A 23,504-nucleotide genomic window follows, 5' to 3' on the forward strand; every position below is an offset into this window, starting at 1 on the left:
ATAATATCAAAATTATTTATACACAATTTTTTTTTTAACAAATCATATATATTTTATCTTGATATTATTATTTTAATTTTTTTAAAAAGTGAAAATAAAAATTGGACTAATAAGCATTACACCCATTTAGTTTGGTTTGGGCCAAGTAGCCCATAATTCTCATCACTTCAATTTTCTCTTCCTTATACACAACTCTGGATCTGAGCATAATCGCCGGTGAGATCAAGCGAGCCGGCACCGGCGACGAGTCACGAGTTACGACGAGTCAGTTCAATCTCAGTCACCGGCGATAATGGATCCGGCGAACTCAACACTTGGCCGAATGCTATTGGATGAGATCACTCCTGTGGTTATGGTCCTCCGTACTCCTCTTGTTGAAGAATCTTCTCAGAAGAATCAACTCTCCTTCATCCAAATGCTTTCTCCTTTCTGCAATTTCAATAATATCGACGGTCAACTCCATTTCAATACAAATTTAGTGTAAAATACTATTTTTTTTTGTTTGTGTGTGGAACTTTTTGTGAAGTGTTTTACTTTATTGGAAATGCAGTGCCAGTTCGAACTGCTAGTGATCAGCCTTACAGACTGAAGAAGTTCAAATTGCGGTTGTTTTATGCTTCAGATATACGGCAGCCCAATATCGAGGTACTTTTATTTAGCTGGAATACTTGACGGACAAGTACATACTTCAGTTGAAGGTCATTAAATTATCAGTTTTTATTTTTGGAAGATAAAGTTGCAGTATATTAGCAACAGAAGTGTATTTTATGATTTGCTTGCTTGTAATGATTGCACTGGTGCTGAAAGCTTTGTTTTCGTGAAACTAAATTACCGCAGTGCTTCAAACAGCAGCTACTAAATAACAAAGTAATTGCAGAGAATTCTTTATGTAATAATTTGCTTTGATTCGGAAATTTGTGAGGTAGCCTGGTACACAAAATCACAAGAGGTTTTAGATGTAATTACTAATGGGAGAACAAAAAAAGTGAGTTTCTCCACAAACCAGTAAAACTTGATGAGATCAGGCTTCATCCAAAATATAAACCACCTTTCTCTATGTTTGTACATTTGGTAACAAGAAAAAGGTATAGGATTGGGGTGCACTAATCAAATTGGTCCTCGTGAATTTTGAAGGTTAAACTGAGAAGAGGTACATAATACATTTTATTTTTATTAGGTTGGGCTTGGGACTTCCATGTTGGAGGTCTCAAGTTCGAAACCCCTTGCCAGCGAATGTAAGGGGTTTTGCCTTCTGGGTCGAGCTTGTCGCACTGGGCTTGCCTAGTGTGGGTTACCTCTCCTATGTGGTTTGCGAGCTATTGCATAGAAGCGAGGGTTTTACCCTGTGCGTACCAAAGGATAGCGACTGTGGGTTTCCCTTGTCATAAAAAAAAAACTCAAAATTGTTAGAGACGAGGAAATGAAAGGGATTAGGGATGATTGTTTGTTGTGCATAGTGAAGGTAGCAAGCTGTTGAAGAAGCTATAATAGAGAAACGGAGGTGAGAAAGCAACTCTAAACCCCATGGCTTAGTTCAAGTGGCCAAAGTTGTGTAACTTGTGATCTAGTCATATGTGTGAGCCCTGTGCCACACAAACTAAATCTGCTATTTAAGTGGAGAAGAGTAGAGGAGAGAGAAAATTATTCTTGAGTTTCGTTGGTTGCAGTTGGTCCTGAGGGTTCAATGGGGTGGCCCCAGATGGATTTCTTGACTAAAAGAAAAAAGGAGTTGATCCGAAGACGGAACAGAAGGGTATGACGACATGAGGACCAAAATCTTTTGGGACCAATATAACATAATTAGTTAAATCTCATTCACCGCACATTCTGCAAAGACAGTTGTTATAACCCATTGGAACAGAATATTGTACTTTAGAGGCAACACGATGACTAAGAGAACAACTTCCGTCTTGATACGTTTTGAGGACCTTATATTAACACAAGAAAGACTCTTGAAAGTTGAATCTTTGAAACCAAGTTTTGACCCGATAAAGTGAAGATTTGTGAAATCATAACCTAGAGATCTATTGCAACTCTATGTATGAACATCCCTAACATGACCATAAATATACAAAAGAGGACTACAAGGGATGACAGGGGGCCCAAAATATAATTGGAATTACTTTTGGAAGAGTGACATTCCTACAAAAGTAAAGTGTTTCACCTGGTTAGTGATAAAGAGAGCATGTTTAGCAGGAGAAGTTCTACAGACGAAAGGCAGGCAGCTGGTCCCTAGGTGTTTTCTGTGCAACTTGACGAGGGAAACAAATAACCATCTCTTCCTGCATTGTAAGTTTACTGCATTGTAACCATCTCTGCGTACCTTGTGGGATTACCCTCCCCAGGTCCCACCTTGTGGGATTATACTGGTATGCTGCTGTTGATTGAGACAATGAACTATTATCCTTTTAGAGGTCATTTGGTAGAGTGTATTAAGCTAAATAATGCATGTATTAATTCTGTGTATTAGTTATACCTTGTTTGGTATACTTTTTCAACCTATGTATAACTAATGCAAGCACTAGTTATACACTCTATTGTGTATTAAAGGGTGCATTACTAATACCATGAATTTCTAAGTATTAGTAATGCAAGGGATTTAATGCATGCATTAGCATGATTAAAGACCCAATTACCCTTCAAAACCCTTTTTACATCTATTCCACTATAATTGTGGAGGATATTTCGTAAATTAATATTTTTATGCAATGCATGCAATTTTTAATACACCAAACCAAATGGTGCATAAAAGTTATCTATGTATAATTAATACAAGCATTACTAATACACTCTACCAAACGACCCCTTATTGTTTTGAACAATTCTCACTTCATGAGCTACTTTTTGATGTTGAGTTCGACTTAGGATTCACTTTCTTAACAATAATCATATCTATATATAAAAGAAAACCTTATGCCCGTCTACGTGGCGCCACCACAAATCAAAATTCCCTTTTAATTTATTTATTTCCAAAACTAGCCTTCCATTTTCATGAAAAGTTGTGACTTTTATGAAGAGTTGCGACTTTAATGAAGAGTTGCGACTTTAATGAAGAGTTGCGACTTTTATGAAGAGTTGTGACTTTTATGAAGAGTTGCGACTTCTATGAAAGTTGCGACTTTTATGAAAGTTGCAACTTTAATGAAGAGTTGCGACTTTTATGAAAAATTGTGACTTTTATGAAAGGTTGTGATCTTTCCGAAGGGTTGCAACTTTTTCAAATAGTTGTAACCTTTCCGATAAGGCACAATAGACATTTGTTCATACTACCCGTTGATGTCTATAAATAGAGAGGTTTCTTCTCATTTTAATACAACGGAAATTTTGAACCTCTTCTTTTTCTTTTTCACAATTAAATATTTGTGTACTTTGCTCATGTTGAGTGGCTCACTGACACCATTGCTTATGTTACAAATCCTAGTATGTATTCTTACCGTCATTAATTTATGCTTATGTTATTAAGAATAAATGATAAGATGTAATAATTTTCATTTTCCTTTACATTATTAATGTTTGTTACTACGTAATCTTGTATGTAAGATAATATTGTGTTTTTGTTTTAATGACTAATAGGCTTTAAGTATTATTTTATAAATTTCGTGATATTAAATTCCCGCGCGAAGCGCGGGTAATTTTACTAGTAATATAATAACACCAATACTTCAACAAATTGTGGACATTAGGCAGGATAAAGAATGGTCCATATCATTGAGAAGAAATCTCAATATTTGGAACTTGAAGAGTACATGTAGATGTTACATCCATTTATCAGTATACCTCCACTTTCTAGTGGAGATTTTTTTTGGTAAGAGTTTCTCTCACTTTTTTTCTTCTTCCTCCCCAATCTTTTGGCATTGTATACCGAGGCCCCTTTTATCGTCAAATGCTACATCTGGATTGTGGCAAATGACAAATGTCTCACACCGGATAATTTACAAAAGAGAGGCTTCCAATTACATAATACGTGCATACTTTGCAAGGAAAATGTTGAACATGGGAACCATCAATTCCATCATTTAAAAGTATACTTTCAAATCCGGAACCTACAACAACACAACACCAACATACCTAGTGTAATCCCACAAGTGAGGTATGCGGGTGGTGTTTCCAGAACCTAGGCCTCAACATTTGTGTATGTGCATTCCAAGATCTACATCTTTTAGGGGTCGTTTGGTATAGTGTATTAGAAAAAATAAAGCATGCATTAGCTTTGTGTGTTAGTAGTACCTTGTTTGGTACACTTTTCAAGCCTTAGTTATACACTTTATTGTGTATTACTAATACATGGAAATCCATGATATTAGTAATGCAAGGGATCTAATGCATCCATTAGCATGATTAAAGACCCAATTGCCCCTCTAAACCCATCTTAAAAAATCAATTGTAAATAAATATTTTTAAAAAAATTATGCAATGCTTGCTATTTTTAATACACCAAATCAAACAATGCACAAGAAGCATAATTAATGCAAACATTACTAATACACTCTATTTAGCATTATTCTCATACACCCTCTCAAATGACCCGTTAGAAAGTTCTTAGTTTCCAATGGAATATGGAAAAAGTTCTAAAGTATAGTGTTTCATTATCTAGTACATGGTTGCCAAACACCAGGCTTTAATCTTTGTGAAAAAAGTGCAGCTTTTCATTTAACCATCTGCCTTTGTGGAGGAACTAGTGATACACACAAAATATTGGTTTAAATTCCCCCTTCATTTACTTTCTTGTCAAATTGGCCTATTCCTTCCAAAATCTGTTTCTGCTGGAGGTCAGAACCATTAAAATATTCAGTTTATGGTCTATTTGTTGGTTTCTATGACCTGAGAACTGAATGATGGTATCTGTTTCCTGTATTATGCTTATTGCCTTTAAAATTGACATGTTTTCTTGTCTAGGTTGCAAAGGAGCGGTTAAACCAAGTTATCACTGATGCTGGAGAGAAAGATCTTTCTAACTTATGTTCAGAACCTCTGCAAATTGAGAGTGTGCTCAACTGTATGTTTTATGCAGTTACATTAAATTTGTTAAAATTCTTTTTAATCCTAAAAAAGGAAGGATTTTTTTTTGATGAAGTAAAAAAGAAGGATATTTAATCTCCAAAGTTATAATGAACGCAAGTGTATCAACTTATAAACTTAGGACTAGCAAAGTTGCAATTCACATTTCACTGTGAACTGCTAGATTAATAACTTGCTTGTTTTGCTCCTGGTGTAGTTAGTTTTTGGCTTTATTTGTAGTCCCATAACCATTTAATTACTTTCTAGTTTGGAGCTACAAAATAGTTTTCTGTCTGGAAGTGTGTGATTGTGTTGGACTAATTCCCTTATGATGTGCAATGAAGCTTCTCAAAACGAGTTCCTACCGTCATGGTTCCAATATTTCAACAAAGAGCTAGTACGTACGGTCTCTTTTTCAGAACATGAAGCTTTTGACCATCCTGTGACATGTAAGCTACCTTTTTTTTCTTACACTTTTTGAGTCACTTTCCCCCTGTACTCCCCGGTTTTCACTTCTCTTTTCCTTTTTAAGAAATGAGGTTCCATCTTACTTAACTGAATTTCTGTTTCTGGCTTACAATGCTCCTATGTCTGTGGTGATCATAATATAGGTCTTTTGGCTGTTTCTTCACGGGATGAAGATCCTATCAACAAATTTGTTGACCTATTCAACATCAATCAGTTGCCTTCCCTACTTAATGATGGTTCAATGGATCCAAAAATGCTAAAGCATTTTGTATTGGTACACGATGGTGTGGAAGTTCCATTAGAAAGGTTTGATGCTCTTTCCTTCTGAAATTTTCCACGGTGTAATCAAACACAGTGATTATAACATTGAAATTGTTAACATCACAATCACAAATCCACGAGGAGTGGAAGTTGAAGTACTTCAGTAAAAATATAATCAGTGTCATTCAACACATTTATAGTCTCACATTTCTGTCGTTTAGTTATTTTGTCACTTAAATGCTCCCAAGGCCTTGGGCTAGTGTGTAAGAGCACAACATGTAATGTGTAGATAGGCACCCGTCATGGGTTTAAACCATGCAACAATTAAAAGTATGGTATTTAAGTGGAGAAGGGTAGAGTCACGGACCCATTATCCATTGAGTTCTGAATAGTGCCGTTGGCCCTTCCAAAATTTCTCTATTATAAAAAGAATTATTGGCATTCATTTGAAGATAAGGAACAAGGTAGAAAGAGAAATTGAACTCATACATGAAATTCTTACCTTTGAATAATCTAAGTTCAATTGAAGAAATACAATGGAACTTCCCCAAGTTCACAAAGAGTCTCAATATTCATCACCAACATAAACAAATGAACTAAGAGACCGTTTGGTTACACGAATAAATAATAATAATCTTGGGATAAAATATAGGATTATTTTAGGGAAAATTAGACAAAATGTCCATTGAGTTAAAATTCCTTACCCAATCATAATTTATTACCTAAAATGGCTATTCGACTCATTTTACTGCCGGTGAAGTGCAGGCGGGCATGTATGACTCTTTCAAAGTTTTGCCACTCCACGTGCCCCTGCCTAGTGAAGAGAAAAATGTGAAAATTCTTCTCCAGTACTGAATATCTCTTCATCAGTCTCATCCATCCATATAACAATTTCATTTAGTGGTAGAGGAGAAACTAGAAATGTTTTAATTCCATCTCAAAGTTTGAACACCGATAGCTAGGAACATTTTGCATTAATTTTACTTTTGCAGCTAGATTAAGAGGAACTCATATCTAAAATTTAGGCCTATTTAGAGAAGATTTGAGTTGGTTGGGATTGAAAAATATCAGCTCGTTGAGGAGGATGAACTGTTGCAATATATAAACTTTGTATAAACAGTGTATATGGATGTATGTACATCTCTGATACGTAGTTATAAACGATTATAAACTATTTATACAATATTGATCTATTACATATACATGCAGCCATTTTAGTTGAAATCTTTCTTTGTCACCTGTAACTGTTACATAAGGGATTGTCTATACCACATTTTGGTGTTATTTCTATGCCACACTCACTGTGGTATAATCCTGGGATTGCTAGTTTCACGGTAAAACAACAAAATGACTAGGATGCCGTTCTCCAAAGTTGTTCTCCACAAAACCATTTAAGCTTCTTATGGAACTTGAATCTTCTTTCCAACCTCCTTTCAAGTAGTCCAAGCTTTTGATGGTTGGAAGAATGCTCCAAAGTCCATGATAGCCACCTTGGATGCTAGCAAGAATGCAGATAAAGTAAACTATGTGTTGACTTCCATCATAATCCTGGAATAAGTAAAGTAGTTGATGACAGAACGTGAAAGCATCAAAAGGATATCCATTAAATCTCATTTCTAATGAAAGACTTCAGACAAAGTAGAAGAAACTTTGTTGGAGATGTCATCTTTCTCCTTTCCCTTGCCTTCTGTTCCTTTCCAAAAAACCATGTTTTTTCCTTATTAACGTAAGGTATGGAAGGGCTATTTGTAAACCTAGAAAGTGCAGATGCCTAGACGCTGTTGTTGAACCACCCAGGCATTGTCCAACAGCCACAACATAATGCCTGCTGGCCAGAACCGGGCTCTGGTTGTGGAGTTAAGCACTTGGCGAACCTTTTTTTAACAAGGTAAATAGTTTTATTAACAACTGAGGGAAACTCTGTATGCAAGTCATATACCAAAAGGAGAGAACCTACATCAAAATATCGTTCTCAACAAAAAAAGATCCAATTCTCTATACAAATGGGGACCTCATAAGTACACCAAAACGAAACTAGAGACAAAACACTGCTTTGCAGTTTTACAAAAATCTAGCTGCTACTTCAACAGCCCTCCTGTTCCTCTTTTTCCAAATGACCGACTTGATTGCTAATGGGGCAACACACTGTGCCTCGAGCTTCTCTTTCCCATTTTAAGAGTCCAACTTTGCAAACTTCCTTTGCTGTACCCGGCATCACCCATTGCCTCCCAAACCAATTAAGGGCCACCCTCCATAACTGACTAGACACCTTACAATGCAAAAGAAGATGATCGACAATTTTGCCTTCACACTTACACATAAAGCACCAACTGGCATAGGTTATCCTCCTCTTTCTTAGATTCTCCGCTGTTAAGATTGCATCCCTAGCCGCTAACCAACAAAAAGACAACCTTCCTCGGAGCTCTAGTGTCCAAATGGAGTCATGGAGGAAAGAATTCCTCTCTCAACTTTGGAAGCAAAACTTCTTACTCTGCAGTACTAAGAACGAACCGGTCTTCTTTTTCTGCTTTCAGTAGCTCAGTGGTGCTTAGATGGAGCCTAGGCACTGCCGATAGGTCATTTCTCTTCCTTGTTTCTTGCTTCTCCGACGCTCTGATCTCATCTCTTGTCATTCGTTTCTTTTCCTAGATCTTCTAAGTGGTATCTCCTTACTTGAATAACTTCAAACACAACAAGGAGCCTTGTCAAAGCTCAATCACTACATATAATTCATTACTTAACAAGTCCCAAAGCCGCACAAAGTCATGTTGATGCAGTGTCATCAAGGATTTCACATTTAAGTCTTGGGATGAATATGCCGAACATAGCTATAAAAAGGGGCACACAACTGAAGAGGAGTAGCATGTTATTATGTTCACACTTACGTAGACCTTTCATTATAGTCCTTTTCCCCACTGCATTTCAAACTATTAAATCTGTTTCTAGACTTATGGTTTAGTCTTACTGTGGTGGTTTTTTGGTTACAAAAAGATGAGCTCAATTTTGCATGATGTGGCTACTAATGGTGCTCTGTATTTTCTACAGAGCAACCAAAACCTTGGCAGAGATGAGGAGCACTTTTGGGGCTAATTGTTGCCATTTGCTGTGTATTAACTCCTCTAAGGATGGCTCAGAAGAGCATGAGAACCTATGGTCTGCTTATGTAAGAGAACCTTCCGAAGCTTATTTGTTTCACATCATATCTATTGCCTTTGTTATCTTTGTTTATTAGATGAATTAAAGAAAAAAAAAATTCTTGTGTCTTACAGAAAACTGATATTTCACATGGCCAGCAGCTACGTTGTTTCCTTAGCTCAGATGACTTGGATGAGGTATTTGTTCCTGAACCTTGTATGGCCTGAACTTAGAGGTACTTTCTTAGGATAGCTGGTCATCAACATCTTTCTCCTTGATATAAGTAATTATTTACATGTGTGTTGAATTGAGCAGCTGAAAAAATTTGTACAAGATCTATCGTCTAAACATATTATTCCTCATATGGAGCAAAAAATCCGTCTGCTTAACCAGCAGGTATCTACCCCTCAACCCTGACCCTGGTTTTTGGAATTTTATTTTATTTTTTAAATCTTGGAAGTTGATGATAACATGCATGTTACTTCTATCGGGTTTTTCTTACTTAGTGCTTAATTTCAGGTTTCTGCAACAAGGAAAGGTTTTAGAAACCAAATAAAAAACTTGTGGTGGAGAAAGGGTAAAGAAGATGCACCAGAAAACCCAGCTGGTCCAACGTAATTCTGCAAGCTCATCTCTTGTCTAGTTTGTGACATGGTTGTGTTTTCATTTTTCTTTAAATGACTAATGAGACTTTGTGATTGCTTTTCAAGGTATACTTTCAGCTCCATTGAATCACAAATAAGAATTTTGGGTGATTATGCCTTCATGTTACATGATTATGAGCTTGCATTGTCTAACTATCGTCTACTTTCTACCGACTACAAGCTCGACAAAGCTTGGAAACACTATGCTGGTGTTCAGGTAGTTCTTGACATTATGTATTGGATTTCCATTGTTACTAGCAGAGTACTTGTTGTAAGCTAAATTTCTGGATAATGCATGTCTCTGGTATGATTTTCTTCACTTAATATAGAATCTGCTTAACTTGGGTTCCCAAGGTGCAGTTGCTGGTTCATGTAGTTAGATGAGCAAAACATTGAGTGTCCAGTGAAACCTGGTTCTTTTTGTGTATTTTGCTCAATTATGAGTTTTGTAAGTTCTTATGTCTATTTGGTCTAAAGAGTTATTCAATTGGCGAATGACATTCTTAAATCATAAACACACTCTGAAAGTATGAAACATTTTGTGTCTTTATTGCATATTTTCATGAAATAGATTGAGATTGGGAAAATAGTAAGTGCTAGCAGATGAGCTCATTGGACACCGTGTCTTCATATCCTCTGGGTGCATCAGGCAGCCACAGCACCTTGTTTTTTGTTTTATTTAATTGATACATGCTAGTCAGCTAGTGGTAATGCATTGTAAATTACTGGTAATACACCTCACAAATTGTAAATGGTCTCCTTCACTATCTTACTTTGAGATTTATGAATAATCTCTGAATAATGTACTTCCCTTTTTTTACATTGAGACATGAGAAGTTTTTCTCCATTATGTATTTTTCTCTTAGTGGCTTTAAAACAAGAAATTTGAGATTCAATATACCTTTTCTCATCATGAGTTTGCCATTTGGATTCAGATTATTATTTTTTTGGTTTCGGTTGGTTTTATTTTGATTTTGATCCCTGAGGATGTGTGTTTGTATTTGGTTTTGAAGAATTGATGGATTGTGTGTTGGAAGAATTGTTTTTGGAAACAGCCTTCCAGTGTTTTTGGTTTTCTAGAAAACAAACATTTAACAATTCTGGGTTTAATTTGGAAAACAAAGTTGCTGCTCGAATAACAAAGTTGGCCCTTAGTTTGTGCTAATAAAACAAATCTTCTTACTATATGAACCAGTCAGACATCTCTGCCATGCGGCTATCTTCTTTTTGGGAGGAAAAAAAAGGAAATTATTGTGATTGTCATATTTGGTGCGGTTAAACCTATTGAGCTAAAAATATTAGCTATTTTTTATTTACCTATTATTTTACATGCAATCGTTCATGAATGTAGTTGCATATCCAATTTATTTTGGGATAAGACCTACTTATAGGTTAATGTGAAGGTATATCAAACATTTTGAGAGAACTGGAGTGTTAAATACATTGAACTAGAGCTAGAGTATATTATTGGTGGGGAGAGATTGGAGTATCTTGGGTTTCTATTTGGGTGTGTCTTACTATTGATCCAACTACTGCATTTTCCATCAGATACTCTTCCGAGGAGGGGAGATCCAATATCCATGAGAAGTAGTTAGAACATTAATTACTTGTTGACTTCTTTCTTTGTTTTTGATGCATATGGAGTGAATATGCATACAGCTGTAACCAACTGGAGTTATAGAAGGGACATGAATGATGAACTTCTGCTTAATGCTTTGCCCGGTTTTATAATCTTTCAATGTGTTCTCACCTACACTATCAACTCATATTGCAGGAAATGATGGGGCTGACCTACTTCATTTTGGATCAGTCGAGAAAGGATGGTGAATATTGCATGGAGAATGCATTTACTACATATTTAGTATGTACGCATCCCTCTTCTATGTCAGTTATTTGAACTTTACTCTAGTCTGTCAATTTTATTGCAGTTGTCTTTTTAATTTCTTCACCAGCGACCATTGAAAAAGAGAAAAAGGGGAAGAGAATGTACTTCACAATTTTTAATATACTTAGATAAATCAAGAAAAAGATGGTAGTAGTCACTCTGACAATTGTTTAGAAACCTGTTTCTCTCAAGATCTGCATGTTAAGCTTTTTATGTGACCTAGAAACTGATGGATCAAATACGTTGTTGTATTGCATACTTTTTAGTTTATTTGTGTGATGATATTCTCGGTTTAAGTGTTTTTTGTTATTATTTTTATTTTAATTATTATTATTGGCCTTAGATGTAGTATAAATACGATCTAAGGTTTTTTATGGTTTTGGTAGATGGATTAAAACATTATCTTTTTTGCAGAAAATTGGATCATCGGGTCAGAGAAATGCTACACGTTGTGGTCTTTGGTGGGTAGAAATGTTGAAGGCCAGAGATCAGTATAAGGAAGCTGCCAGTGTATACTTCCGTATCTCTGGTGAGGTAATACCCAATTTAGATATCTTGGTGGATGACAATCCTTATTTCCTGTTCTGAAGAGGTTTATTCTTTAGGAACTCCTCCATTCAGCAGTAATGCTCGAGCAAGCATCATACTGTTACTTGTTTTCCACTCCCCCCATGTTGCGCAAGTACGGGTTTCATCTTGTTCTTTCCGGGGACCTGTATAAAAAATGTGATCAGGTATTTGTTCTCACCCAATCATGCATATAGGTTCTTAAATGCTGTGATCTAGACTATAACTGTTTATTCCGTCTCCATTATCAGATAAAGCATGCAATTCGAACATACAAAGGTGCTCTTTCTGTTTTCAAGGGAACTACATGGAGGCACATTAGAGACCATGTTCATTTCCACATAGGAAAGTAAGTTATAAACAACCTCGTTGTTTTTTTGAAACTAGTAACTTGTATTCCTCAGCATTTAGGGCTATGCTGGCAATCTCCAAAAAGTGATCTACAGAGTGAAAGCAATTACAGAAGTCTTTGAAAGTCCATTATCTGTACTTCATCATCTATACATTGCTCTTTACACCAAAACATAGAGAACTGGTACAATTCCATTTGATTTTTTGAATGGAGTTGAACCTGCCTTCACAGATTCTTTCATTCCATATGTTCCACCATATACAAGCTGAGACTGTTCCCCACCATTTCTTCTAGCGAACTATGCGTTCAGGCATGGTCCACCTTTCCTAGTCAAACTGATAAAAACTGCACAAACCTGAGTTGAACCTCCTTGTTTTTTTTCAGAATTGTACTTGGATCATATTAGTCCTGTCTACAGACAAAACTGCTCGGAAAAGGCAGTTGACACCATTGTTCCCACAGCTTCTTGTTTTTGTCCTTCGTCTTAACCTTCTTATTGCATTGGTTATGCCATATCCTTGTACTAATCTAGCTAAAGATTCCCTCCCTCCGCTGCTTCTTGTTATAATCATAAAAGCTAGTTAAGATATTATTCGAGAATTAGGGAGTAACATAATAAGGTTGTCATTTATTCAGGTGGTATGGTTTCTTGGGGATCTTTGATGTTGCTATCAAAAATATGTTGGAGGTTCTAGCTTGTGGTCATCAATCTAAGACCACACAGGAGTTATTCCTAAAGGATTTCCTTCAGATAATTCAGGTAAGCATAGTTTTGGTTCCTGATATCCTCCTGTCTCTTACATCCTGTGTCTTACCCGTGAGTTCCCCCCCACCCCCCACCCCCCCGGTTGGTTCCTGGAAAGATCATCAACTTCAAAATTATGTGGTCTGTTCATTTCTTGATAAATATTATTCTGTACAGTCAAACTGGCTATATATCATGGTAAAGATCATTAGGGGTGTGTTTGGTATGAAGGAAAATATTTTCCATGGAAAATGCTTTCCTGGAAAACAAGTAGATTTTTGACTTATTTTCTCATGTTTGGTTGGTGAGTAGAAAATATTTTCCGGAAATTTTTTTTAGTGTTTGATTTATGAATGAAAAATGTTTGAGAAATATCTTTTATTTTTACTAGAGTAGAAAATAATTTTTGAAATTGAAAATATTTTTTAAAAACAAACTTAAATTTTTTTTGGGGGTGGGGGGTCAAGGGTAGGCGTGAAAAAATAAAAAATTGAAGTTGAAAATATCATGGAAATTCTGGATCTACTGGTCTACCGGTTGCTAATTTTCCTTGATGAGATTCAATTTCCAACCCCAATCTTTTGAATAATCAGAAACTGCAAATAGATTTATGAAATTTATATTAGCATCCAATAGAAGTGAGGTGTTGGTGACTTTAGTATTCAATAGATCAGAAGACAGAAAGAATGCCCTGTTCGCAGGTTGCGATGCTTCTAAATTTAAACTGAGCAGTTCAATTTAGCCCACTGTTGTCTTTATGGTAATTGCCAAAAATTGCTAAAGATAATTTGGTGTGCTGATATGTATTAGCTTCAGCATTGCCAGAAACAATTTCCTTGACCTATGGTTTTGATTATTCATATAAATATCCTAACTGAAAAAGAAAAAACTTGGCATGTAGAATAGTTCTCTTAATTAGATCCATGGAATGATCTTGATTTTGGTTTCACTTAATCTTTGTTTGTAATAGCCGTTACTGCTTTGGTTTTAATTTTTATGGATCAATGACAAGTGCATTGAAGATGCATGTGTTGCTTTGCAAGAGTTCTTAACATACTGCTTTGTTTTTTTCTCTCATCTAGTCAGGTTGCATATTTTAATCATTATTGTTCTTGATCTGAAATATATAGTGTCCTTGTTTACTCTTTTATTTGTAATATTATGAAGCAAACAGGCAAAACATATGAGGTTCCAAAGCTTCAATTACCAGTAATCAACATCCCTTCAGTCAAAGTGGTGTACGAGGATCATCGTACCTATGCATCCCAAGCAGCTGTAAGCTAATTAGTACTTCCTAAATCTTTTACTTTTTTCTATTTGTTTGTTGTCTTCTTCTCTTTCCGTTCTTTTTTGGTTTTCTGGAATCTATTAAATGCCCAAGGCCTTCTGACGTGTTACTCTGTCTGTCATCCGGTTTAAATTATCTGTTTCTGTTAGGCAGTGCATGATGCAAATTCTAGGTGCTACTTAATAATATCTGCGTAGTCTTCCTATTCAATGGTCTCTTTCGTTACTGTTGCCTTTTGTTTCCTCTGGATTATGTGTTCATCCTCATCTTCTTGCATTCTGGTAACTGTGAGAAAATACACTCAAAACATTTTGCCGGTAAGACTGGGCTAACAAAGCAGGATCTCATTAAAGTAATAGACTGTAACTACTTAGTCTTGAAAATCAACTAAATTCTTCGACCTGTAATGCTCAACACCATAAATTCAAATCCATGATTGAGATTCATACTTCACTGGTCTTCTTTTCCTCTGTTTCTTTCCTTGTTCCTTGTTCTTATATTTTCCACTCCACCCAGGCTGTTGTCTGTTATTGGTGTGTCATACAAGGTTAACTGAAGTCAATGGACATATTAGATCATTTAAAATAAAATGTAGTGTTTAAACATTTGTTGTTCCTTCCTCTTTTTCGTCCTGTCTGTCAACTGAAGCATTCTGCTACTGCTGTGGCAAAATAGAGTAATTGAATTCATTGGACTTTTATGCCTTTGTTTATATTTATTGTTTCTTATGTATTTAAAACTTCTGATACAATCTTTGTTGTTTTTTTCTTTTTGGAACATCAGATTCATGTCAAAGAAAGTCTGTGGCAATCATTAGAGGAAGACATGATTCCAACAATGTCAAGTAAGAGTAATTGGCTGGAACTGCAATCTAAAATGTTGCCAAAGAAGTTTAAAGAATCAAACATTTGTGTTGCTGGAGGTAAGTGACCGATCCTATTTCACTGTTGATAAATTTATACTCCTGTCTTTCGCTGATGAGCTTTAGTTAAACCATGATTGAGTTTGTTGTGTCATTAAAAGAAATGCTGCAATGCATCCAAGGAACGCTAGACAAGTAGACACACGATAAAGGATTACTAGAAACAGCAGTGTATCTCCAGTTGGAGTGACAACAAGGAGTAGTAAGTTTAAATCAAAAGTTATCCAATGATAGAGAAAGCACTGTTTTGGAACATCACTGGATCTTCCAAGATGCCAGTCTCTTCACAATTTTTTCAGTAACACCACTCCAGACTTCAGTAAACTTGAACTTGGCACCTAAAGGAAGACCCTGATAGATGTGGGTAGAGAACCAATACTGCAGCATAAAATATCAGCTAGCTCCCTCAGAATAGGGACATAATTGATAGGATATAAGCATATAGATGAGTAATCCTGGTAAGGCCTCAAATATTAGAAGGGTAAGGTTGTGATAGAGGACTTGGGGTTTTCTACTTCACAAAAAAATAATGTAACATCTACATATAGCAGATGCTGCATTCCCAGGGCTTACCCACTTCAAATCCTCTTATCCCACAACACTAACAATGGTTTTAGCACATTCACCACCAACTTATGGTTTTAATACGCTTACCACAAACTTGTACAAGATGGTTTTCACCCGCTCATCATCAACTAAAAAGATTGCCTAAACTTTCTCTCATTAGAAAGCTAGGTCTTTTACAGGAGTTAAGTAATAAAGAATTCTAACCTTTTATACATTAGTGTTTTACTCGAGCACAATGAAAATGAACACTCTTTGTAGTTGATAAGCTAGACATTAGGCTAAAAGTGTTTTCTCTCTTTCTTTTTTAAACAAGTTTAGACTCAAGAATATCACTGATTTGAAAAGATTAAGAGAAATAATTTTCCGAGAGAGCTGTGTATTCTTTGTAGTGCTTATCTTCTATTCAAAATCTTCCATCAGTATAGTGATTTTTCTATTTCTACATTACCTTGTTAATTTCCTAAAATATCTGAGTTATTCTTGCTTCATTTTTTGCAGAGGCTATTGGGATAACCATTGAATTCAAAAATCCACTTCAAATACCTATTTCAATATCTGGTGTTACCCTAATTTGTGAACATTCTTCAGCAGTATCTGAACCGAGTAAGTACAATAGCCTGTTTAATGTCATCTTCTTTCTACTTGTTGAAAAGACAAAAATGCCGTCTCTTTCTAATCCCTGTCTGGCCCAAAGTTCTCACCCTTTGCTTTTTAGAGATTATTTGGTTGAACTTTGACTGCACTTTTAACAACTTCATTTTAAGAAGAAATAGTTTTCATTTAACTCTCAGATATCCAGATATTTTGTGCAAATATTTGCAAAAAATGGTCAAATTGTTCCTCAGAAAGCATATATATTTAAGAGTTTTGGGATGAGCGGAGTACTTATTTTTCATTCATTTTCACTTGATAATGAAGTTGATAAGCTTTTCAGTTTGTTTCCTCACAAATATTTTCTCCCTTAATACAACTATTGCAATATTAGAATCATAGTAAGTTCTATTGTGAATGATGTAGATGCAAATAATTCAATTGGTGAGCAAAATGGTGAGACATCAAACAAATCAGCCACTAGTAGGTAAATGTATTGAAACTTCCAGAGTTTGACTTTCCAGCTTGGTTATGTTTTTCAGATAACATTTTAATCCCCTTTCCACATGCTTATGATACTGCACATTTTTTTGATGCTTCAGGAATTTTGCTTCTGATACATCTTCATTTACATTATCGGAGGCTGATGTTGCCTTGGGAGAAGGTGAAACAGTATTGGTGAGTTTTTTGACAAGTAATTTGAACATGTCTATCTGGCTGCTTGTAGATTTCATTTACGCTTTTCTTGTTCTCCCTGTTCTACTTGGGAGGGGTGCTGAAGCTGTTCTAGGAAAAGATGGCATAATCTTTTGTTTCTAGTGTATGACAATTTTTAGCGAATTATGCTATAAGAATCCACCGTCTAGGAACAAAGATTATTTATGAAAGACTGGAGCTTATAAATTTGAGGCCGCAGCCAAATTCAAGCAAGTGAGATGGAAAGCATCATCCTCTAGTGCTGCATCAGTGCATCTTCACTTTAAAGACTGTTGTGATTTCTACCACCAAAACTTATCCATAACAATTTCTTTTCTTAAATCATAAGCTAGACTTTCCCCTTGCCCTTGCTCTATGTTGTTTGCTGGTCAAACAGACAAGGCATATGATAAAAACAGATCACTTCCTTTTCATTCTAGCATTAAACTACCAGTTCTGTTTACATATTTCTCTTGTAAGTAATCAGTAATTTGTTGTATGGTGATTGCCTCTTTCTTAACTCTCTCTTTGTCTGTGTCCGGTAGTTTTATATGTCTGTTTTGTGATGCTGTAAGAACTGGGAACTTTAGGTTTTTCTTCTGTACATAATGGTATAATCAGAATACACCTACGATTGAAAAACTAGCCATTTGGTGCATGACATGTGTGCGAGAATCCGAGTAATCATTTCAAAACCTTAAGGCAATTAGTGGAGTAACCCAAGATCTTTATACACACCTTCCAGCATACCTAACTTGGTTTGGGGTTCACACATTAACTTATGTGCATCTGGACTGATTCACCTGGTTATTATCACATCCCACTAGCACAAGTATTGGGTGACTTTGGTCACCAAGATACATAACAACAACAACAACATACCCAGTGTAGTGTAATCCCACAAGTGGGGTCTAGAGAGGTTAGTGTGTACGCAGACCTTGCCCGTTACCTGGGGAGGTAGAGAGGTCAATGAAGTAGTAATTGCCACCAAGATATATGTAAATAAGAAAAATTCATCTAGTGTTTGTTGTCTTTGCTGAGATTTGAAACCAGGTCTACTTCATTGACCACTATGCCACACTTTTGGGTGCAATACTAGTGTCGTTGTCCCAGCATCTTATGTGCATTTCTTGCTTTCAGTATCTTTGTGATTCTGATGTTCCATGGTTGTAGTTTCCCTCTATTGTCTTAATTATAATATTACTGTTTCAACTTTCAGGTACAGCTAACGGTTACTCCAAGAGCAGAAGGTACTCTCAAGATAGTTGGTATAAGGTGGAAGCTGTCAGGGTCATTGGGAGGATTTTGTACTTTTGATTCCGACTTAGTCAGAAAGAAAGTTATGAAAGGAAACAGGAAATCTAAACGATCTACATTTGATAACCTGAAGTTCTTAGTCATAAAGGTGATTTCTTCCTTCCATGTCCACATATTTATTACTTGTGATGTAGACAGTTTAAGATGTTTTAGCATTTTGTACTTGGATGGTCACAGTTACATATCTATATGACTTGACTGACTATATGCAGAGTTTACCAAAACTTGAGGGCTTCATTCATCACCTCCCGGAAACAGTTTATGTTGGTGATTTGCGGTGTATCTCTCTGGAGTTGAAAAATCCATCTAAAATTCCAGTTAAAGTATGTTTCTTCTTTTGTACTTTATAGAAAAAAACATGGTTCTTTTACAGCATGTAAAACATTTCCTTATGTTTGAACATCAGAATGACAAACATGCCTAGTTCTTATTTTCCCCTAAGAATCATCAAATATCACCTAATAAAGCTGTAGACAGTACTTCAATTGGGATTATCTTATCTCAGCTGATATAATAGGCACAATTGCTGCTGTTGCATTGATTGAAAATAGGCTGTGTTCGAAAGGCAGTTTTCAGACCTGCCCTACTTCATGGGCAAGAAAAGTCATTAGTCAGGAGGATATTCTAAGTGGAGCAGTAATTCCCAACTACAGGATGAACGAAACTATAATCAAGGCTGAGAACAAAGTTTGGAAATGTAAGACCAAAGTTCTCTTGTTTCAAGAGAATGTCTGTGTTTACAGCTAAAGAAGTAGGAAATTGAAGAGAAAATCTTGGGAAAAGCATTTCATTCAATTCCATCACCTTTTCTTTTTGGGTATAACCATCTTGTACTTAGCTGGTACCCACTGAACTAACTAACCCACAACATATATTCATTAAAGAGATAAATTTAAGAGCATATATTTATTTTTTGAGCCTAGTCTTGGAGTTACTAGTTAACTCACCAAGCTGCATAGCTTCAATTGCTATTGTCACCACCTAATATTTCTAGGTTATGCACCTCTTTTGTTTTAATAAGAATCTGCGCTATACAAGCAAATAGGTTACAGTGTATGATTCACCAAATTTACTCATAATCATCTACATCGAGGTATTTAGATACATATAAAATTATAAATTGAGATTACATCGATACATATGAACTGAGAGATACCTGTGTGTTCGAAATGGATACATGCATTGCATGAAGACGAACTAGTATATATGGTTGTTTTAATAATATCAATTTGGAGCATTGTTTGTTAGAAAAATTTCTAGTTCTTATGATGATAGCTGTAATGTCCTGGCAGAAGTTGAAGATGAAGGTCAATCCGCCAAGGTTTCTCCAAATTGGACACAAGGAAGATCTGGAAGTTCAGTTTCCTGCTTGCTTGGAAAGAAAAAGTTCAAGACAAAGTTCTTTGAGGCCAAAGACTGATAATGTATCAGATGGCATTTTTCCATTTCCCGAGGTCAGTGTAGGCTAAAGATGTTAACCATCTACATTTTAAGCCAGGATCAGACCCCTTTATCTTTTCTGTGTTTCTTTTTCTAGGACACATCAATTGCAGATGGAACTCCAATCTCATGGCCTCTCTGGCTTAGGGCTGCAGCTCCTGGGAAAATATCTTTATATTTATCAGTATACTATGAGATGGGAGACATATCAAGTGTGATGACATATCGTACCTTACGCGTACACTTCAATATAGAGGTTGGTTCCTGCTATTTGCTAGATATGTGTAGATTTGTTGTAATGTCTCCAGTTGAGAACAGTCTCATGAATCTGAGCAAGTGCTATTAGTTTTACAGTTTCTTTATCCCCTGAGCTGGTGTGTGTATTGATCAAAAGTGAGCAAGCTGCTTTTCCAAAAAAAAAAGTCTCTTACAAGTATCTGCAATATTCACTTTATAGGTGCTACCATCTTTGGATGTGTCTTTCCAAATCAGCCCTCGTCCATCTAGACTGCGGGAGTTCCTTGTCCGAATGGATGTTGTCAATAGGTCTAGCTCAAAAGGTTTTCAGGTTCAGCAATTGTCATCTGTTGGAAATGAATGGGAGATATCATTGCTCGAACCAACTAAGGTCCTCCCTTCAGATTTTCTACTTGCTGGTCAAGCAATTTCATGGTTTCTCAAGCTCAAGGTTAGAAATGGAGTGTTTCCTTGTTCTGTTTACTTATTTGACACAGTTCAACTTCAGCTTTCTAGATATATTCCCTCTCCGATATTACAATTCAAGGATATATTTTTTAAAAACTAACCTATCAAATAGTTGCTTTGGTTTTATATAATGGAATTCCTTTTTGAAATCAGAATTGTAGGTCGGTAACTGATCAAGACAGTGCTTCTTCTCTTTGCCCTTCAGAGAAGGCAGATGTCAACTTGCTCAGTGGAAGTGAAATGCTTTTTGATCTATACAGCTCTCCCTTGTCTGAATTTCACCATTATGAACGAGTGCATCAGAGAATATCGGATCAGGTTCATTTATTACTCTGCTATATTTCTCATTAATTAGGGGAAGTATTCAAGTGTCATAATGTGATCAATACTGTTAATGAATATAACTTGTGAGGTTCTTGTGCTTGTAGTTATAGTTGAACTATAAACAATAGTAGGAGTATCAATGTATAGTTTAGTTGTAATGATAAATATTTTTGATTGCTCAGTGATTCAGAGCGGTTTCACGAAATAAATATACAACATACCTAGTGTAATCTCATATGCGGGGTTTGGGGAGGGTAAAGTGTACGCAGACCTTACCCCTTACCCCCTATTCCATGGAGGTAGAGAGGCTTGTTACTGTCTCAAAAAAAAAATGTGTACAGTCCCTTGTGCCTTACTGCTATACTCAAAAGTTCCTTTTTATTTGAATTGATCAGGAGCATGAGGACACGGTTGACTTTATATTGGTATCCAGATCACAAAGTGAGGAGAATGAACGCGCAAATGTTTTCTCCCACCACATTTGTCACCGCAGGCAAGGATTCTGTCATGAGAATTATTAACCTAAGTATACATACACATGTTTCGCTTTTAATGTATACAATCTTGTTTGTTTCATTTTATAGTGTCAAGACGAGTAGCCCGATATGGTGGATAATAGATGGCCCCCGAACTGTAAAACATGATTTTAAGGAACCTTTCTATGCGATTACACTAAAGATGATAGTCCACAATTCCTCCGATGATGTTGTGTCCATTCGCTGTAACCCCTCTGATTCCGCAGTCAACATCAGCTCATCAGGAACTACATCTGCAGCTTCTGGAAATGAAGTAGGCTGGCACGATTTGTCACTGTCGAATGACATTAAAATCACACCTGATACCCCAGGGACTCGAGTAGTGAAGCCAATGTCGTCTGATACAGTTCCGCCTTTCATTTGGTCAGCTTCAAGTTCTACTCATTATACACTCGAGCCGTTATCTTCCAGGGAAACTCCTATGGAAATTTGTGTATTCTCACCCGGCACATTTGATCTATCAAACTACTCATTGCACTGGAGTCTCTCATCCCAGAGCGTTGATCGCGATGAATCGAGAACTTCATCCGGAACATGCCAAGGCCATCCATTCTACATAACAGTGCTGCAACAAGATTGAGAACTTTTGAGAATTAGCAAATCAACGTGCTGTGATTTTGTAACTTGTAAATTATGATGTTCTTGTATTTACATTTACACAGAAATAGAAACGTCATAATGGGGAAAAATAAAACAATTTTGACTGGTAGCAATAGGATATGAATTTAATTTGTTTCAATCCTCTTGGGACCAAATACAAGCTTGTAATCCATCCATTTTGTGGTTTAAGAACATGGAAGGTAGACATTTTTATTTCTCCATACCGTATTTTCTCTTCCATCACTGCACTTAAGTCGAGGGTCTTTCGGAAACAGTAATGAGATATTGGCAAGGTTTGCTTACACTCTATCCTCCTAGAATGTGGATATGTTGTTGATGATACTTTGATTCTATTATTTGTAATTTTTGTGATTGAGGTTCATGTGGATTTTTTTTTCTTAATCTTTGAAATGAGCCTATGTTTTATTAATGTCTTCGGCACAAAATAAGAAACGATCTCTCCAATGCATTAATGGTTGTGTTCATATTTCTCATCGTCCAGTTTCTATATAATCTATCACTAAAATACGTTCTAGAGGGAGATAAGTCTAAGCAGAGCGAAACAAAGTATAAGAAATTGAACAAGACTTTTGATATGCAACTAGGTATATGTAATAAATGATTGATTATGAGAGTTTCACGTGTCTTTTCATTATAAATGAATGGTCATGAAGTCCAATTAGCCATGTGATCGTTAAAAGGCAAAATAAAATGCTAAAATTTACAAAATTAAATAGTTTCAAAAAATGGGAACATTTTATCATTTTTGAGACGGACAAAAAATGAAAATATGTTACATAAAATAATAGTGAGAAAGTAATGGATTTATTGGTAACAATAATTTAATTAGTGGGCAAATTGGGATTAGGAGAAAAGCAATTAACTTTTGGACGTGTTTTGGTGGGTCAACCACACAATAATCTTAGATTGGGGAGGCAAAATTTGAATATTTTAAGAAGCCAAATGGTTCATCTAACTTTGATTTGGAATATGTTTTAATACATAAATTCCATTATCTTATCCTTGTAATATAAATAATAAGCAGTTAAATCTACCAAATTAGTTGATAAGACATAATGATTCAAATGCAACATAGAATGGGATAAGAGAATTTGATTTCTTAAAAGATTGGAATAAGTCGATATCGGCTTAAAAAAAAAAGACGAGGAACCCTGAACTGAAATAAATAATTGTTCAAGTAATTTTCTTTTCATTTGATGTTGCACTTGAACTATTTGGCCTTTTCATACATTCAATCTTTGCTTTGTCCATCTAAGAATATATCGAACTTATTTAAATTTCGAATAATCTTAAAGTCATTAAGATATAATTCATCTGGATATTAATATAAAAAACGAATAACCTATCGCCTCTGCCACCAACCATCCCATTCTCCATTGTACAACCAACACTTTCAATTCTAAACCCTCGAGCCATAACCACTAACCACCGTTATCAACGAG

The 23,504-nt window shown here is 35.9% G+C and overlaps 1 protein-coding gene across 1 annotated transcript; it reads left to right on the forward strand.

The window, feature by feature from the left end:
• The first annotated feature begins 130 nt into the window (after positions 1-130).
• LOC125876446 (uncharacterized) lies at positions 131-22,260 on the forward strand. The gene is made up of 28 exons (XM_049557637.1): positions 131-452; positions 551-645; positions 4,897-4,996; positions 5,343-5,447; positions 5,610-5,772; positions 8,773-8,890; positions 8,997-9,059; positions 9,178-9,258; positions 9,382-9,476; positions 9,573-9,723; positions 11,281-11,367; positions 11,806-11,925; positions 11,997-12,125; positions 12,210-12,307; positions 12,947-13,070; positions 14,223-14,330; positions 15,127-15,265; positions 16,331-16,435; positions 16,850-16,910; positions 17,026-17,101; positions 18,339-18,524; positions 18,649-18,759; positions 19,729-19,890; positions 19,974-20,132; positions 20,334-20,564; positions 20,735-20,899; positions 21,301-21,398; positions 21,490-22,260. Exons 1-28 carry the CDS (start codon positions 293-295, stop codon positions 22,019-22,021), a joined length of 3,822 nt encoding a protein of 1,273 aa, XP_049413594.1. The 5' UTR covers positions 131-292; the 3' UTR covers positions 22,022-22,260.
• Positions 22,261-23,504: the final 1,244 nt, after the last annotated feature.

Source organism: Solanum stenotomum, chromosome 1 (genome assembly GCF_019186545.1).
Source record: "Solanum stenotomum isolate F172 chromosome 1, ASM1918654v1, whole genome shotgun sequence".
Classification (NCBI taxonomy): Eukaryota; Viridiplantae; Streptophyta; class Magnoliopsida; order Solanales; family Solanaceae; genus Solanum; species Solanum stenotomum.

What these genes read in the sequence shown, in the direction of transcription:
- LOC125876446 (XM_049557637.1), top strand. Translation starts at nt 293, where the DNA reads ATGGATCCGGCGAACTCAACACTTGGCCGAATGCTATTGGATGAGATC. An exon ending in CAATTTCAATAATATCGACG is followed by an intron (nt 453 to 550) that starts GTCAACTCCATT and finishes TTGGAAATGCAG; the next exon opens with TGCCAGTTCGAACTGCTAGT. An exon ending in CATGGTTTCTCAAGCTCAAG is followed by an intron (nt 20,565 to 20,734) that starts GTTAGAAATGGA and finishes TTTTGAAATCAG; the next exon opens with AATTGTAGGTCGGTAACTGA.